General features: G+C 38.4%; 1 protein-coding gene across 7 annotated transcripts in view; it reads right to left on the bottom strand.

Annotated features, from left to right (window-relative positions):
* GPD2 (glycerol-3-phosphate dehydrogenase 2) overlaps positions 1-19,209 on the bottom strand; it is a 55,791-nt gene that overhangs the window by 19,771 nt on the left and 16,811 nt on the right. For all 7 annotated transcript variants that reach the window (XR_004752224.1, XM_035331150.1, XM_035331154.1 and 4 more), the window contains 4 exons: positions 17,492-17,663; positions 13,252-13,376; positions 12,117-12,214; positions 11,383-11,546 (listed from right to left, as the gene is read on the bottom strand). Coding sequence is in view for 6 of the 7 variants with exons in the window: in XM_035331150.1 (XP_035187041.1) it covers positions 11,383-11,546; positions 12,117-12,214; positions 13,252-13,376; positions 17,492-17,663 (559 nt within the window). In the remaining variant the exon portion in view is untranslated. The remainder of the gene's footprint in view (positions 1-11,382; positions 11,547-12,116; positions 12,215-13,251; positions 13,377-17,491; positions 17,664-19,209) is intronic.

Raw genomic sequence — 19,209 nt, 5'->3', positions numbered from 1 at the left:
AGCATGACTGAAAATAGCTAGGTTTGAAATAGCAATCATTCCCTGTTCCAAACAGGCTGGATATGTTCTGGTACTTCAATGGTCCTTACCACTCTAGAGAGAGATAGGACAAAATAAAAGCAAAAATTCTGCATCTTAATCGTTTTTTAAGTTTTAATTTTTTTTTTTTTAGTTAAATGCCAAAGATTCAGGTCCTCCAGAGCAAAGATAAAAGCCTCTAAGCTTAGCTTTACATGCCTGTTCTGGAGAAAGTTTTCTTGACACTAGAGCTTCTACCACATTCAGAAAGTGACCAGGAAACTCAAGGTGCAGCTGTATGACAAACAGCAAGGTAACCAAAGGCTCCCACACGAGGTTCTGTATTAGCTACTTCAGATAGCTTTGCATCCATTGTCCTCCACATCAGTCACTGGTGCTCCAAAGCAAAACAAAACAATTAAGTCCCCTTGCTCGCCCTTCTATTAAACCATGGGTTTCTTCCAAAGGTTGCGATAAAACAACTTCTTGTTTTATAATAACAGAACAGCTTTGGCCAATTAATTTGGGATTCTTCTCCATAGTAAGTTAGCTGCTGAAGATCTCATAACTAACTTAAGGGTGATACAGGGGATTTATAATTGTGAGATTCACCACCAACAGGTGTTTGCAAACACCCTATCCCAGACAGGTGAGTGCTGTCTCAGTCCTGCTGCTCGAGGGCTCGTTTTATAGGCACTCTGTTGCATTCCTGCCAGTTGTGGTCAGCTGGATGCACCTCAAGGTGATGCAAACAGCAGCCACACCTCAGCATCTTTGGCACAAATGTCTAAGAGCCAACTGCTGGAACTCTTCATAACTCCTCCCGAGGTATCACTCAAAAATAAGACTGTGATTGAATCCACTGAATTGCTTCTACTAGGACAAACTGAAAGGACCACCTCTCTCATTATTTACGTCTTCTCGTTGTATAACACAAGTTAACTTATCGCAATTTTTGCTAAGGGTAGCCAACGTTGCTGTTACCGAAACTCTGGCCTAACTGCTTTCATTAACATGACACCAGATCCTCTTAAAAAGGAAAACACCTTATTCTTAGAAGGCATGCTATTGAAGACATTTAGTGCCTGAAGACATTTTGTCAATGTGTTCCACATGATTTTAAGATCAACAGTGATGCCATTTGGTTTATAATTTTTCAGTAATTTAGGAAATTTCTATTTTCATTCCTTCGTAGCAAATGCTGTATTTCTTCAAATAAGAACAGACAATGCTTCCGTTGGCACTGAAAGAATCCTCCTACAGAGTGCACATAGTGTACATTCAATTTTATTTTTATCAATGCTGAACCACAGCCAGTAGTGGTAACAAAGCCCACAGACTGTAGAAATTTGTCTATGACTGATGCAGTCGTATTGTGTGAAAACCACCGTATTAATAAGGCATTCCGGTAGTTCTGGTATATTCTGTACTGTGTCACTCTGACACCTATTACTTTTACATCAGCTCCTGCTCTCTCCTCTGCAACTCGATTCAGTTGAAAATAAACACTCGGTAGCCAGTGACTGAGAGGCTGGAACCTCTATTAATCCTACCAGTAACATTTTATTCATACTAACTTTTTTTAAGCTAAGAACCAACACTGTTATTGAATGCAGCTGCTGCATGACATTTATTGATGTAAGTGCACACAGACACTGCAACAACTGCCCCAAACACGCTTTGCAAGACATACTACAGCTATGCTGTTGCAGTAGAAACCAAACTTCTTGGTTTAAGGAACAGGTTAGTCCCTGCAAGGGACATGAAAGCCTTCTCACCTTTTCTCAATTTAGTCTTTTCTACTTAGGCATATCTAGTTATTGCTGTGGACGTCAAGCTTAATGTAGAGTTGGAAATCAGCCACACAAGAAGTTACATGACAACCTTGATGAACTTTCTCAAGAGTGCACATCTTGCCATAGAAGCACCTACCAGGCTTATTTAGAAAGGAAAAACACATTAAAAAGAAATTTGCATGAGAGAACTAAGACCACAGCATAGCCACAACTTTGTATCTCCATATAAATCTCGTTTGTTTTCTGTTCTTTTAAAACCCTTCTGGGATAATAGCAAGCTAAATGCTTGCATGTTACTCCCCTACTGTTATCACTGAGCTCTCCTTACTTAAACAAAATACTTAGCCTGCAACTCACAAGGTAGCCCCCTGGATTTGGAACATAACCCCACAAAAACATCATCTATATCAAGATGGGATATTGCTGGATCATCAAAACATTAATGTCCATTGTCCCTCAAAGCACTGATGTCCTAAAAGCCATTTGAAAAGTATACTTATGTTCCTATATATTATACTCCTTCATCAACATTGCATGAGATAGCTACATTCATATAGGAAAGAAAAACAGTGCATGAAATCAAATAACATGTTTTATGTGCATAAAATTGCCTTTTTTTTTATATATATACAAACCTTACCAAAACCTTACTAAACTTAAGGCCGATTTATAATTAGAGATCAATGTACATAACTAAGATATCAGGGCTGCTTGCATCCACCAATTTTTAAATAGAAAGTGCTTAATTACATGAACAGTTTTATTACAAGCATTAAAACAGGAACTCAACATCTGCTGTAGATACTGAAACCAGTTATTTCCAAGTTTAGGCATTGTGAATCAGCTGGAATGACTCAAAGATTGTTCCAGACTTCTTTCAGAAAGAACGCAGTAAATTCTTTTCACCAAAACTACGTAGAACAAGTTGATATGTTAACATCAAATTGGACTCATGAGTCAAGTAATTAAAAATGCCCTCAGATCCAAACTATTTCTGAACTCTGAATCACATGGAACTTAAGCCAGGTCAAACATTTATCAAAAACTAACAGACTTTCTAGGATACCTAGCATACATGCATTTGTTCTTGGACTGCTTCAGAGGGAAGAGCATTCTGACTCAGTTAAATCGGTTCCATCAACACCCACATCTAACACAGCAGTATCATGCCAGACTGCTAATACTTCTTACACAAATCATGTATAATTTGTATTCTGCTTTCCACTTAGTTATCCATGCCGCTGCAGTATGTCCTAACCAAGTAGGAAAGATGATACGTCTAGCTACGTATTTTGCACTGGAGTGAAAAAAAAAAAAAAAAGATACATGACATTATTTTAATTATTTAAGATCTAACCAAAGATGCATACATTTGTCAGCTCTAACTCCACAGCAGCATTAATGGAAAGGAAAGCCTTGAGTCTGGCATTTGCACAGGTAAATTTATTCATTCAGATTCAAATTCATATTTGTATCAAGTTTTTAAATACTACAGTAACAGTCACTTTAGTAAGTTCTTGCTTCCCCCATTTTGTAGTAACTTAAACCACAAAAAAATAAAATTCCCCAATGTTATGAGTGATGGAGGAATAGAAGGAACTATCAGCATCCGACTTCTGGGTTCCACCCCTCAGAGGCGTGAAGACAGAATGCCCATGCATTAATAAAGGATGAAGGCTACCTTTACTAAACCGTAACACACAGCCTGAGAGCGCACAGCAAAGACCACCTGAGGAGGGCTATAAGCATTATTTTACAAGAAAGCTTAGAGAAATAAAATTCAAGATTTTCATAAGGCAAAATTAAAGCAACAAAGAAAGCTGTAGCCAAGAAAATTGCATACATGGATAAAAACAAAACAGGATCACAATGAAGGTTAGGAAATAGAAGTACAATACATTTGAAAGTACAATACATTCCAACTTATATACAGCTATAAGCAATGGAATACATAAAAACAGAAGGCCCATAAAAGCTTTAAAAATAAAGATCACACGACAACACCCTGAAAACATTCATCTATTCAACTATACTACCATGGTACGGTACAGAAGCTAAAACTTGAATTGAAGCTAAGGTATCAGCATACAAAAGCAAGGCACGGTATCCAGGCCCACTAGGCAAGAGAAGATTTGAAATTGTTGTTCTGTGCTACTGCTTTATGATTATGTTCTTTCCCACTTCTTTTGTATCAGCCTTCAAGTTGTCACTACAGTCATATTGCAATGTCAGTGTAGGTAAAAGCACAGTGTTAAAATGAAACTAAACATTGTCACGGTCAGTTTGTGGGAACTGTGCTGAAGTGTCACAGCGAACAACCGTCAGGGCAGCTCTGCTGCGGCCACACCACCACGCCGGGCAGAAGCGCCAAGATGCCAGCACAGCGCGTTGCCTGTCGGCACCGTGCGAGACCCAGCTAGGGCTTGCACTGCACCAGCTAACAGCTTAGCTTGGAGGCAAGCTTAAATCAGAGGCAACTTCTACTTTGCTCACCACAGTCGCTATTTTTTAGGCATGAACCAACTCTGGACTAATTAGCTAAGTTATGCACATGCTGTTCTCATAGGACAGACAACCCCTGCTGCACAACCCAAGAGAAACCTTCCAAGGGAACGGGCAGTCAAGAAGACCCCCAGCTGCGGGGACAGGGTCTGCAGCGCGCCGTGGGGCTGGGCCAACATACGCAGGGCAGCCATGAGGCACGGGGCACCTATGGCCACCCCACTGCCTCCTCAGGCTCAGGTGCCTCTGGCCTGCACGAAGTGCCACCGGCACAAGGACGAGGAGCACTGAACGGTGTGCTGCCCCATGTGCAGACAGCTCACTCACGGCCTCATGGCCCCCCAGGCCAGGACAAGAGCAGGCCCCGTGCCCCTCTGAGCCTGGGCTGGCTCCTTCTCCTCAGCGGGACGGAAACATCCGCACACGGAACGTCGCGCACGAGGTGCAGCATCACGGGAACCATGCCGTCGATTTTCCCTCAACATACGTATAATCCTAGCTACAATATGGAACAGAGTACATATTAACTAACGACCTACTATTAAGTTCACATAAAACGCACACGTAAATTACAGCAGAGTTACATGCTTCGACGGAGTCTTTCCTCTAAAAGCCACAGCACACTGGGGAATACTAAGGTGTTTGTGGCACAATGTGCAAAGAACGTCATTTTGCTCAGGAATAATCTTAAATCTTTTAGGTAAAATGATCTGAAGAATTATTCCCCGTTCACTTCTTAAGGGACACAAAAACCATCCTTTGCTTATATGAGTATTAAAAAAAAAAAAAGAAAAGAAAAAACAGAGGCATAGAATTCACTAGAATATTCATCATTTCCAACCTTAAACCCACAGCGTACAAACAGATGAATCCAGCAAGTCAGAGAGCAAAGCCAATTTAATCTGTGGCTCCCCTGAGGTAAATGTAGTTCACAGTCCTGCCCCCACCCCAACCTCAGCCATAATCCCTGGTTCCTGGAGGTAAGAAAGCACTGGAGTGAGGAAAATTCTGCAGCGGGATATAATGATCCAAAATGACAGGGACAATAATGACAATGAATTTCATGTCTCCCAGTCATGAGCTGGGGATGCTTGACTGGGCTGACTTACACAATTAAATTGTTACAGGTACAGCAGGAGATGCAGTTATCATCTGCATGCTTTTGGGAACGACGCCTCTGGAAAAAAAAAAGAGTGCTCTGGAATGCTCAGCCTTTTGTTGTGAGCAAAATACCACTCCCGTAGGTACAGCTGTACCTTTTGACAGAGGAAAACTGGGTTAAAGATGCAAGCCATTTTAAGGTATTGATTTTATTCCTTTTGAAAACGATAGAACAGGCTCTGATGGATAAAGCACTACATGATTCAAGTCACCTTGCATGGAGATGCAAGGCAAGTAAACAGAGACCCAGCTGATTTTATCAGAGAATTCAGAAGGACCATTTATGACAGATTACCTTCCCCACTAATATTTATAGTAACGTCAGTAAAGAAAAATACCTTTGCTTCTATAGGTTCAGCCAAAGACTTGCATTTCATTTTGCATGTATTCCACTAGAGGCAGCCAGTATTAGCTTTACAAGCTTTCTCAGAGCAGGCTGCTGATTTTCTTCAGGATTTCACATACAACTCTATTATATATAACATGGGACAAAATGTATTTGAAAATAACTGGATACGGAGAATACAGAGTCTTTTCCAGGTTGTACCTACAGTTAGTGTGCCTGCAAGGCTTCTCTCATTCATCTAGTTTCAATTTTGAAATACCAAGAAATATGGTTAGTGGTGTATTTCACCTATAGAAAAATCTTTTTAGTGACAAACTGTCAGAGAGTTTTTGTATCCAGGGAAGGAAAAAAAAAAAGGCATACAGTTGTCTGCATCTATAATATGGTAATACCCCTATTACAGCTCATAACATTCTCAAAATATTAATTTGTCAAATATGAATTATAAAGCTATAACATTTCATAATTCAGGACACACCAATGCTAGGAAAATAGCTACAAGATCCTAAATAAAAAAAAAGCATTTATTCCATTTTTGACAGTTTAATGAATGCTTTACTCTTTTGCATTGATTTTTGTGTCCGTGTGTGTATGTGTGTGCGTGCATGGATGTGTGCCTGGGAAGGATTTCTCATGGGGTTTGCTGTAAACAAGGAAAGCTAAATCCTCTGCCAAAGCTTCTCTTTTCTATCTTTAAATAACCTTCATATTAAAATATTTCAGGAGAGAATAAGCACTGAGAATGCATGAATACAAAGAACAGCTACTTACATTCCAGTAAGTATACTGGAAATTTGTAAAACAAGACATTAAGCAATCAAATACCTCGATGTGGCCAAACAGTGACAGAAGCAGTATATGCTAATTCCTGTTTTCAAAAAGTAACAACAAATTCAAAGAGCAGAGTCAACAAAACCCTGAAATCTTAAATTCATGACTGACTCAAGAACACAAATTTTCCTTATATTCCTAAAGGCTCATCTTGAAAGACAAAATATGTAAACAAAAAAGTCTGCAAGCACCTAAAGATAGAAGATTTGTGCCACTTAGAATATCTAAACACTTTAAATATTCTGGACAGTTGCATTTCTACGTTAATGTATTCCCTATTTTTTAACATAATGAACTATGTATGATTTAAATGGAGATTAATTCTTCCATTTAAAATGCTTTAAAATAATTCTGCGTATGATCTTGAAATCTCAGCCCCGTTCTGCATAGTGCTGCTTTTCCAATTTTCCTTGAGCTACATAAATGAAACTGACAGATCACTGCTCAGATAGCAGCCACATTCTTCCCCCAAAATGTTGCCTTTTTGCTATTCAGGAGTATCCTAATACCAACAAATGCTAAATTAAGTCTGACATGTACCCCTAAGAAACAAACTTGTAAGTTGTGGCTTCAAAGAAAACCTTGAATAAATAGGACACATTGTGTACACCCAGGCTAACATCCAACATATGCTTTAGTTTCCTGATGCTGAGACAGAGCAAGAATAGCCTCTGGTAAAGTCTGATTTGCTATTGCTGGTACTTCCAACATTTATAATGCACCATCTTTTTTTTTTTTTTTTTCCTGTAAAAACAATTTTAAAAATGTAATTAAGATGACCACAGCAATGTTTCAGAACACAAAATTTCCATGAATAATGGATCATTTGACATGCCACTAGTTTGATCAACAATTACAAAACAAAACAAAGAGCATTTCTGATCTTTCCTTTGCAAAAGAGCATTGCAACCAATATGTATATTGCTGGACAGGTGGTTTTTATCCAGTTGAAAAGTAACCTACATAATGAGCATTTTAAATTCTTCCCTTTGGTGGTGGTGGCAGCAATCAACATGCCCAACAGTGAGATTCTGCTAGTAGATGTTATTTAGAACTATGAAATAAAATATGAGAGACAGGAATAGAGAAAACCAAGAAAATAAGATAAAGCTGCATTTATACAACAGCTAAGACGCTGTTCTTAAAAGACTAGTTTATCTACTCATTCCATGGCAAAGACAGGGAAAGGATGGACAGAGAATAAAGATGACCTATTCTAAGATTCAATTATTCTTTTTTTTTTTTTTTTTTTTTTTGCCATTGCTTAATGCTCTAGTTTATGACTATTTCTGGTAAAAGAACTAAAAGGAGTGTAATTCAACCTCATCTTCTTCTCCACTTTAAGTTCAAATCCTACTCCCTTTGTCCTCCATTCTTTTGGATTTAGAGTATGAAAGTTAAAATTCAAATCAGAATTTTACAATTTAATGTGCTTGCTGACACATGACTTAAAGCAGATCCACTGTTAACAGAACACAGATTAATTGTTCAAGATAAATCAGTTAACATGTTATAATCCAATGTCAGCCCATCTACACTGCAGACCATAGACCTATGGAGGAAATACTACAGTGCACATCTGTATACAGATTTTCATCCTGGAATGTGGCATGTTATAAATGCATACAACATCACAAAGTTTTTATTCTGGACAACAGGTAGCCTCAAAGTGGCGTCACAAACTCAGAAGTGTGATACCTCAGCCTTTTAGAAACTACTACTACACAATGAGGTTTTGAGGAGCTACACATTTTGTTCTGTTGTTTTTAAACTGAAAAGCAGTAATTCTCTAAATTCTGGAGAAAAATCATATAATGTAATAAGACTTTGGGCAACTACAGATAACAAAAGCAAAATAAGGTCAGGTATACTAGCATAAACAAATAGTTTCCACTGGCAGCAAAAACTGTAGTCTGCTTTTGAGATCTTTCACCACATTAGTCCAAAAGTCTTGCTAGCATCGCAGCTGTTCCACTGAAGGGGAATTGTTAAGAGCCTGTCAGATACCTGTCTTTATTGAACTTGCACGAATAAACAGTGATTACACAATCCTCATGCTTCATAAAGTGCCCTTCAGTATTTGCGCATTTCCATTTCTCCCCCTTTTTTCTTCTTCTATTTTATATTTGTAAATATGCAGAACATGGGTTTGTTTCCTATTGCTTGGGAATGCAAGAAAACCAGAGACATCTCGGTCTGAATGACTTTTTCATTGTATTGCTGCACAGATGTTTTCCACTAAAAGACCACATGGTATCTTAGTGATGATTTTTTAGATTTATTGCAACACTGTTTAAAACAACTATTCATCCAACAAACCTGAAGATCAACTTTAAGGTTAACTTGTAAGAATGCTGAAGTAGTAAATATCTATGATATATCCAAACCATCTATTTAATCAGAAAAAAACTTCAATAGATTATAGATTCCCAAGTTCTAATGCTCTTATGAGAAGTGTAATTACAGTTAAGAGAACCACTTCATTGTTCCTACATACTCCTGGGATCCCTTAACAGTCTAAGGGAAGGAATAGCTTATGATAATGAAAAACTAAATCTGAATTACTTCTGTGCATGCTACTTACAGCAGCTCTTCTTACAGTACACAAAAGTTTTCATTTCTTCAGTTTGGCATAGTTAAAGTACCACATAACACCATAAGAGGTTATTTAAAAAACAAGATTTGTTATTTCCTGTGTCTTAAAGATAGAGAAGATTATTTTTACTTCACCCGAAAGAATGCAAGCCCATCCTTTTAATCTCACCTACTCCCAAATAACAGTATACAAGCATCCACGTCTGTTTTTACTCTGCTGGGCTCTGTATGAGACAGCTTACAATCACCAACACACGTGTTTGTCAGAAGCCACACAAATACTACCCAAGTCCAGCATGTTTCAAGAATCCCTCCTACTTCTTCCTAGTACAAAAGCCCTTATTGATAAACTGATGAATAGTATAAGTGTAGTTCTAAAAAGGGAAAAATGCTACCTTTAAAATCAATTGTGTGAAGACCCTTCTGGCTTCTAAAAGGTCAAAAACTACATGTGCAGGTAAAAGCTAAGAACTGTTCCACTACTGAAGTAAGTCAGTGCTTTAAGCTATTTATTCTTTAGAGGAATTTATGTATTTTTGCCCTACTATTCTCCACACATTTGACTTTTTGGTATTATCAAGAAGTTTTACCAATTTTTTTTTTTTTTTGGAAAGGAAATGGAAGAGAACTGGAGAAGGGAGAATAGAAATCCAATGCCAATGAAAACGCCCTATGAAACAGCATACAAGCCTGATGCAAAATACCTGCCAGATATATTAATATAACCAAATGCATCAAGAAAGTTACAACAGTTCACCCTGGTACTCTGACTTGAGCAGCGCTTTTTATCATTTTGATTTTCCTCTACAGAATTTAGTATTTAAGAACACTGATGTTCTGACAGTTTGGGGATAAAACTAGCATAACATTACAGTGTGTTAAGATACTGCAATATGGATAATGCTCAAGACAGTTGTGCATAAACAGACAAACTAGTATCTTAGACAAGCAAGATTTCTAGGTAGCCATTTGCCAAGGAAGCCAACCAATACCTTACCAATTTTGTTTACAGACCTGTCTTGTGTATCTGTAGATTCTGAAGGACAGAGATGGGGTTAAAGCACTCTCTTCTCAGAAGATCCACTGAGGCACCTGTTGCTATAAAACTTTCCTATAGGCTTACCACTAGAGACTTGTTTCACAGAACAAAAAAGGCTCATCTGTTCTTGCATTACAAACATGAATTACAATCCTTCAAAATGTGGGGATGTGAATAAGCGTGAACACTTCTGAACATGAAAACAGCTGTTTCAAGACAACCACAACAGTAAGTCCTACTAAATCACCCTTGTATTCTCAATGAACATTGTAAGACTTGCAGAAAGCATTTATGTTCTCTCTAACACTGATTTTGTGTAAATGCTATACACAAACGTACCTTAATCTATTGTATCAGATAGTCTTAACTCAAGCTGGAAGCATTTTTCCTCTCATGATTTTAAGATCTTTTCACTTGAAGGGGTTGCTATAAGACTCATGGTTTCTGTTCAAGTCTCTAGTATTTGATTAGAACTACAATGAGAACTCTCTTTGCAGACCACAGAGATTTATTGCCAGTACAAAGAAATAAATCCAGACCTCAGCCAATCCTGTGTAAGAACCACAACTGCGAGCCAGATCATCTAAACCTGGTTTTAAATTATTTTCCGAAGTAAACACAGGATTCTGAAACCTAACAATATATAGCTATTAACTGACTAAGAATAGTTTTTACAGTATAGTTATGAGGATATTTAACTTCTTAGATAAAACAGGCTGAAGAATCAAGTACCACACGCGTAGAGTATTCACAGCAGAAAGAACCTTGCCTCTCCAACACAGCTAAGTCACACACGGCTGGATAGTTGTAGGGAATCACTAGAACACTAGGAGGCTTTCACGTATCACTATACCCACTAGCCAAGAAAACATTCTCTGGTACATCCCATAAGTTATGGTAGCGAGCAATGTAAGCATCCATTTGACAAACAAAAATTCAGATGCAAATTGAATCCTTCAAGTTGTTGTTCTTCCCTTTGCAGAATCAGCATACCTGGTATGTAGCTGCATACGGGTGTCGTCCCACCATCCCCCCCACCCTCCCCACCCCAGTACAGCACAAAGTAGTAATGAAAGCACTGGAAGGGAACGTACCGTCATAGTAGACAATAGCTCCAACAAGCTTATCTTTGCGTAGCATTGGAAAGAGCTCCAAGGCTCTTGACTTGCTAAGGACATAACTGCTTTTCAGACACTGACTTCCTGCCACGAGGTCATACAGTTTTATTCCAACCCAGTAGTATGGCAATTGCCACCATCTGCAGGGAAAAAAGTTCGAATGAAGTGAAATAAAAAATGCATGCATGCACTTATTGTTTTAATATAGACCACGTTGAGTAACACAGCATGCTATAGTACACTAGTTTTAGTTTTGTACTATCATACAAGTTCACAATATCAAAATATAGTATAAATATGCGAAAAGTTACGACTTATTGTTCACTTCTATTTTCAACTAATCTGCTCACTACAGTAAGTCAAGTACATTCAAGGCTGTATTTATTCTAGAATTATTTATTCTAGAATTAAGATCATAAATTGTTTTTCTACTTCAGTATAAAATGAAGAAATAAAGCTGTGTCTTGAAGGAAGAACCAAACTTTTGGCAAAAGATGAGAGTTCCTGAAATGCACGTCTCAGTAACACCTCCTCCACAGATGAGATCAACTAAGTGCAGTCCACTGCAGACCTACATGAGCTCCCACTATTACATTTGTGACAGGCTTAAAGACATGCTTGGAAAGAGACATCTGGAAACTTCTCCAGGGAAATACCTTGCTTGTCAAAAGAAATGGTAAAGGAAAGGTACAATAAATAGCAGAGCTTACTTGTAAACAGGTAGCATTATGGGCAAAGGAGCTGATAGGTGAGGAGCAATTTCAAGCAGATTTGCACGCTCCTGAAGTGCTTCTTTCACCATCCTGTACTGTAAAAGAGTGTATATGTGAATTTTAAGTTACCCATTTTGTCTCAACATGGAACATTTAATGAAAAACTGCTTACCAATGCAAATATCTAACATAATTTTTACAGTTCTTTCAGAAACACACTACCATTTGCTGAAATTTTCAAAAATTAAGAAAAATATTTTCCAAGCATGTTGAATACCTTCATTCTGGTATCTTGGCACATCCCTTGAACAATTTTTCATTTGAACACAAAGGCCAATAAGCTGTGTTACTGCTAACTACGAGCAGGAGGCCATTAAGGAGGTTTAGAAAATATCCCAAGGTATTGCTTCTGTGCCGATTCCCACGATTAAATCCTGTGCTAACTCTGAGTTGCAAATGCAGAAGCATTCCTCTCCAAATCAATGAGTATCAATCAATATAAAGTTGTTCTTTGGGAGAAAAAGAAATGCTGATTTCTATAGCTAGATAATTGTATGCTTTTTTTTTTTTTACACCCCAATTAGTCACCTTTTCTATCTAATGGTATTATGACCATTAAAATGTATTTTAAGTTAGAGAGGTTTCAATAAGATGCCAAATTCATTTCTCAAAACAAGAACATCATGCTTCCACCATACTGAGACAACACAAAAATACATGCGCATTAACATATAATTGCTTATTTACCATATTTTCTTTATCCATTCAAAAAAAAAAATCAATCAATCAATCAAGACAATCCCCCTCTCCCCCACTCCCCCAAATTCTTGTCCGTTCAGGTAAGAAGCTCTTTTTATTCTCAAGCCAACCCTGTTTCTGCCCTCCCTTCTTAATACATACCCACAGTCTAAAAGGTACAGCTATTTGATTGCCTACAAGTGAATTTATGCAGAGATGGCTGCACCAGTTTCCCTATTCTGGAAAGTTCGACTGGAGAATACATTTTCCTGTTTTGTACTGCACAGCCACCGTACTCAGTCAAGTATTAAAAAATAAAGAGAAGTTGGCTATAATTGGGATAGGGGAAGTGTCTACTAGCAATTTTTGCTTAACAACCAGCATAAACAATTACCTGCTCAAAATCCAACTTCATGATGGCCTTCTGAAGATATCTCACTCCACCGTGGATCAATTTAGTACTCCTGCTGCTGGTCCCTGATGAGAAATCATCTCTTTCTAGAAGGGCTGTTTTTAGTCCTGTGTTACCAGAAAACCAAATTAACTTCTTAAATTACACAATTTGTATGTAATTCATTAAAGACACTTCTCTAGGGTAGAGACAATCACAAGAAAAATTACTCTGTACATGGATAAATTTGTATTCAAAGTGTAGTGCACTGTCTATATTGTAATGAAAAATTTTAGCCTTCTTCCTAAGGGAAAAGTCAAAACAGAACTTAAACAGAAGCACATTAAAACCTGGATATTTCACAATAGAAAGGCATTACAGTACATTATAGGGGCCACGCTCCCTCAAGCAAATTATAGTTTGTATTCATGGCAGGAACAGAATATTTTCATGAATACTCTTAACTCTTTGCAGCAGAGAGCTCTAAATCTATCAAACTAATAATTTCAACAGCATACCAGCCAGGCAGACAATCAGCATCTTTGTCTTCTTTCTTCAGGTTTGCTTAAGAGGTGTCCTGTGATGGGCTCTCCTGGCACTGATGTGCTCACGCCCAAGGAAGAGCCTGCTGGATCAACACTTTCAAGTCATCCCCACAATACCACTGTGAATCCTGGCACAGCCATTATTTTGTTCCCCAAGGAGTTTCCTCAAGAAAGCTGTAGCACCCAAAACCAACCAGCCAATCCTTTAGGCTATTCTACTGAAATAAGTGATTAAGGATTGGAGGAAGACTTGAAAGGAAAAGCATGCTGAACTTCAACGACAGTGGCAGGGCCCCACTGCAACCTTATTTGTTTAACAGACAAAAAGAGAGGGAGGTTTTCCTTAACACAGCAGATCCTTGAGGTGTAACAGGACTGGGTAAATACCAGAACACCAGACACTATGCATATTGCAAGTGGAAAACTTGCAACCACTTCAATGAGACTATCATCAGCCACAGGGCTAAGATAAAACATGCCGTGTTCCATAGCTTTGCTGCATCCAAGGCAGACCAATCTTTCAGGTTTAAGACGATATTCAGCAGTTCACCATAGGCAATCACTCCATTCAAAACCAACTGTATACCAGCTTTACCGCTGTAGTCCACAATCACAGCCCCAGATGTTCAAAGATAGAGCAAATCCCCCTGATTTTTTATGGGGAAGTAAGTGAACAACTACTTCTAATACTGAAGCTTGTCACTCATTACTTGTGAGTTTGCCATAAATTTGTTTTACCACCAAAATTAAACAGACATTATCACTATGCAACTTATAACCACGGAAGCTGTGGTTCAGCGTGTCACTACCCAGACGTTGGCTCTTCAGACCTTCAGAGGCTGTTTCACTTTTTATTTTTATTAAAACATTTGGATCCAGAGATCCATGGAGAATATGCATATGTATGATATTCTGTCATATATGAAATTAATTTTATAATTAAGACTAATATATAATACAGTAACTGAGCTAGGAGCTGTAGGAAAGTGAAAAACTAAGTTTATCTGCAGCTTGCTATGTACTTACTACGACAGCGCTCGTACAACAGACATCTTCCTTTTACACATTATATAGGCAAAGGGCACATACACAAACTGTTAGTTACTAGACAGTACAAAGCATTTCAGACACATACTCAAAATGCATGACACTGCCAGGTGCTGACAGTTTTACTAGCACAAAAAAGGGATAACCACATGGCTCAGAAACATCCATACGTGTCCAGAACACACAGTGCTTTACTATGAACACTGAGCATTACAAGGCTTGTTCTAACACACACTCAGTTTGCATGTTTGTTCCCCCAGTTACACCGAAGGACTGGAAAAAAAGCTTTCTGTGAGTGAAGGCACGCTGCCCATACAGCAGTCACTATGACACCACGCACCCCAATGCTGCCTGCAGTGCATCCTGCACGTGAAGAAAGTGCTGGTGTCCTCGTTATCAAGGAGACTGGCATCAGGGTATTTGATGGAAGTTGAAAGAAAGGAAAAGATGAAAGAAACGTGTGATTAACAGGTGCTTTTTAACGATACAGGCAACAGCCTGTGTCTGACACACAGCTACAGGACAGCCATCACTGGCTCCCAGTATCCAGCATAAGTAAACCCAACAAAGAAAAGCACCACAGGACAAGAACATGGCAATCTTTCACTTAGAAAACGTACGTAAACATATGTGGAAGGACAATCTGTTACAGAAATTAGCATAACAGACCCCCTCCAGCGCTGGAGAAATCTTAAAGTCAGGCAGGCAAGGCTAAAGGAAATTCAGCGATACTGTTTCTGAAACCAACAGCAACAACACAACTGTGATGCCCAGGGAGGAGAGCACTATCTGCATCAGAAGCTATCTCTCGGGTCCCTCCTCCACCGCCTTTGAGGAGTGATCCCTATTTTCAGTTGTTGAAAGTAGATTTCAACATCTGTTGATCTCCCAAAACTCATGTCCTTAAATTATTACTGGTAACTTCCAAAGATCAGAGTAATTTATTTTTGTCAAATGTGACAAGATTAATGGATATAATCAGAAATAATCTGGTGAAGATGTATCAAACACATGAAAAGCAAGATTTGTTGTTAAGCGAAGCAAACAGAATAAAAGAGCAAGTTCCATGAATGAACAGCAACAATACACAATTCATTAACCAAATGCCTAGGAATATTTCACACTTCAGAAATCTACTGATATGATCAAAATATCTTGTCAGAAGATAAATATAGATTACCTATAATATTTTCTGTTTACCTTTACAACTGCATTTTCCACCACAATATAGCAAAGGCAGAAATTAAAAGATACCTTTTTATGTATTATTAAAGGTACCTTGGTAATAAACTGAACTGGTATTCATCTCCCACGATGCATACCTTACTGCTTAATCCATTTCAAAGCGATCACACCTGTTTTCTAAGCGAACACACGTGTTTTCTAATTCAGACTCCACATAACACTCCTGGAGTCAGGTGTTGCCTCTTACTTCTGACATAACTACATGTTAAGAACCCGATTAATTTTATGACCATATACTACTTTTTGTGCTGTATTCTTTCCCCACTTCAGTTCCAAGAACTGAAACAAAGTCAAAACACAGGCATTAGTGATTGATTTCCTTTCATTGGCCAATTCCACTGAAAAAACAATGGGTAGACAATATTCCAAGTTGTGTCTATACACAACTTTTTGAATAAAAATACAATATTACATTTTAACAGAACGGGAGTTGATGATACAGCCTCTTTCAGAAACAGAACCTGTGCATCCTCACCTCTGTATCTAAAGCTCTGTTTTCACTGAACTTGTAAAACTACTAATTATCTCTGACAGCAGTCAAGTTTGGTTGGGACCTGCTGGCTGTGGTTACCATGCAAGGTGGATGACAGAGCAGGCATTGGTGTCCTACATTTTCACCCCATAACCAGAACTCTGCACAGGACCGACAGGCTGCAGGAGCTGCCACACCTCTATCAGAGAAGAGATGAATGCTACTACACATTCTCAGCCTCTTGCAGAAGTCAGGTGAAAAGCATGATCTTAAACTCATTTTACTTCAAGCTTTTCATAAGTTAAGGCTACATGTAAGGTTAAGATTCAATTCCTCCTCTTGGAGTACCTTCTTAAACCAGTTACACGGCTAATCTCCTGCAAGAGAAAAATATCAGAGCCCAGATCTACTCCATGCACCTGCAGACTGAATGTGTTTCATTGAAAATCCAGACAGACTTCTCTAAATCTGCAATATAACAACCAGCTATAAAGCAACAGAAGCTGTAGCTATCTCACGTTACAAGAGATGAGCTCGAGAGCCACTATGCCTCATCCAGAATTCATCCTTTCAAAGTACTTGCTAGAAGTGCTGTGCAAGTGTTCTCTTTGCTGCAGACACAAGTGTGACTACAGATAAACCTGCTAAGTAAGAAGCAACAGAAGATGAGAAGTCCCTCCAGGAGCGGCCAGCAAAAAGGCTCACGTTAACGTGAACTGCACATAAGCATCTAGACAGTGAAAACTGCAGAAACAGGAATAATGACTTTTTTCTTTGAGTTCATTTCAACTTCTGAGGTCAGAAGGAAGTTTTATAACCAGGCATTCAGAGGACACGTCCTCGACCTTCAAGTGATTTTGAGAAATCCAATCTGATTAATTTATTATAAACCATGTAATCCAAGAAAGAAATGCAATTTATTTTCAAGTCTTACCCCTAGTGACTGCATCTAAAGCACAGCCACATCCTGTCGCTCCTCCACCTATAACAAGGACATCAAATTCACGTGTGGTTCGTAGTGCCAAAATCTGTTCTTCTCTTGTGGGAAAGTCGTGCTTTATTGGAACAGTCACTGCTTCTGCAGCTTGGACATTCACAAAGGTACCCTACAATGATTAAAAACAAAACATAAGGCTCTGCATTTATTGTGTATGCAAAAATACACATGTACACATACATATACATTATATATGCAACAGCAAATCACAGCACTTTTTATAAACAAAGGAAAACTCAAATATTCCAAGTCACCTAACCTAAATATGACAATACTGTATTAAAACATTATGGAATAAGTAATATTAACAAGAGTAAGGGTTAGCACACTGAAGTAGATAGGATGAAGTAAATAGCACTTGAATGCAGCATTATATTTACTTATAACTAGGAATGGGCTTCTGCTATGTGAAGCATTACAGGATGCACAGGAAGTAGTTAAAAATACACAGGTTCTCAACTCTTTGCCAATTATATCCATCAAGCAAAGGACTTAAAGATTACTTTACACTTTATAATCTAAAATTTATTACTTGTACAATGGCATTAATCTAAGCTCAAATTTGATGAAGTTCATAAGACTACATAGGTTCTTCAGTGTTTTAGTATACTATATTTGACAGTAAACTATTTACATAATCTTTTTAAAAAATCTTCTAAACAAGGCAAATTATATCCTTCAGCATGCTAAGGTGAAACTGTTCTTCACAGTGACAAAAAGTTCGCAGCGTGGCAGTTTGCAGAGCAGTTCAGATTCTACTGAAGTGCCTGGGGAATCTCTCCAGCACACTGCTGATTTTCCGCAGGCCACCCCGCTCCCCGTGTAGTGACCCTGGTGAGAACGGCTGACATGCTTGCTTAGTCCACAAGCATGGGCTGTGGTTTAGATGTTAAGGCTTTACCTTATTTCCAAAGGCTCTCTTCAGTTAATATAGATTTAAAATGAATTCTGGAAACCTTTGCAGTCACTGGGAATCAAACCTTATTAGTGAGCACATATTTCATAAAATACAAACCCACTGCAATGTCTCACGCGCACACGTTGTGTGTATACACAATAGGCTACGGGCAGGCATCAGTTATTCAAACAGTTAAATAGGATGCAAGATCCTAAGTCGTATGTGCTTTCTCTTTGATTTCAGCTCTAGGTCTTTTCCTTACAACTTTCCTCATTCACCATTGTCCCTCATTCTGCACAGAGCTAGGCTGTGACTTTCTCTCTTCACTATTTATTTATTGAATACACAAAGGATCCATGTTTTCCACAAGAGAGTAAATTCACGTGACAAAATACTGCTTTCTTACTATTACCTAAAACAACCTACTGTTCATATAATCTCTTTCCCTTCACTACTTACAACCAGCATTAATTTGTCACTGGCAAGGAAGCTCCCTTATTTAAGTTTTTATTTCCAAACATTTATTGAATAAGCTGAATTAGACGACTTCCTCAGTTACCAAGTAATTTTATTGCTTATTGTACTGTTAACTGCGAATTACAATTCCTACAGAAATTGCTCCTAAGCTCAGTCCCACCATACCAGCACACGCAGCTTGCCCTGCCTTGGTGGCTCGGTCATTGCTTAGCTGATCTGCTGAGTTCCCCTGTAGTTACGGGGAGCTATCTGCTCGGACAAGCCAACTTCAGGTTTTAAT

The sequence above is a fragment of the Oxyura jamaicensis genome, chromosome 7 (assembly GCF_011077185.1).
Source record: "Oxyura jamaicensis isolate SHBP4307 breed ruddy duck chromosome 7, BPBGC_Ojam_1.0, whole genome shotgun sequence".
Classification (NCBI taxonomy): Eukaryota; Metazoa; Chordata; class Aves; order Anseriformes; family Anatidae; genus Oxyura; species Oxyura jamaicensis.
Note: the sequence above shows the minus strand (reverse complement) of the source record. Positions and strands in the feature narration are given on the sequence as shown.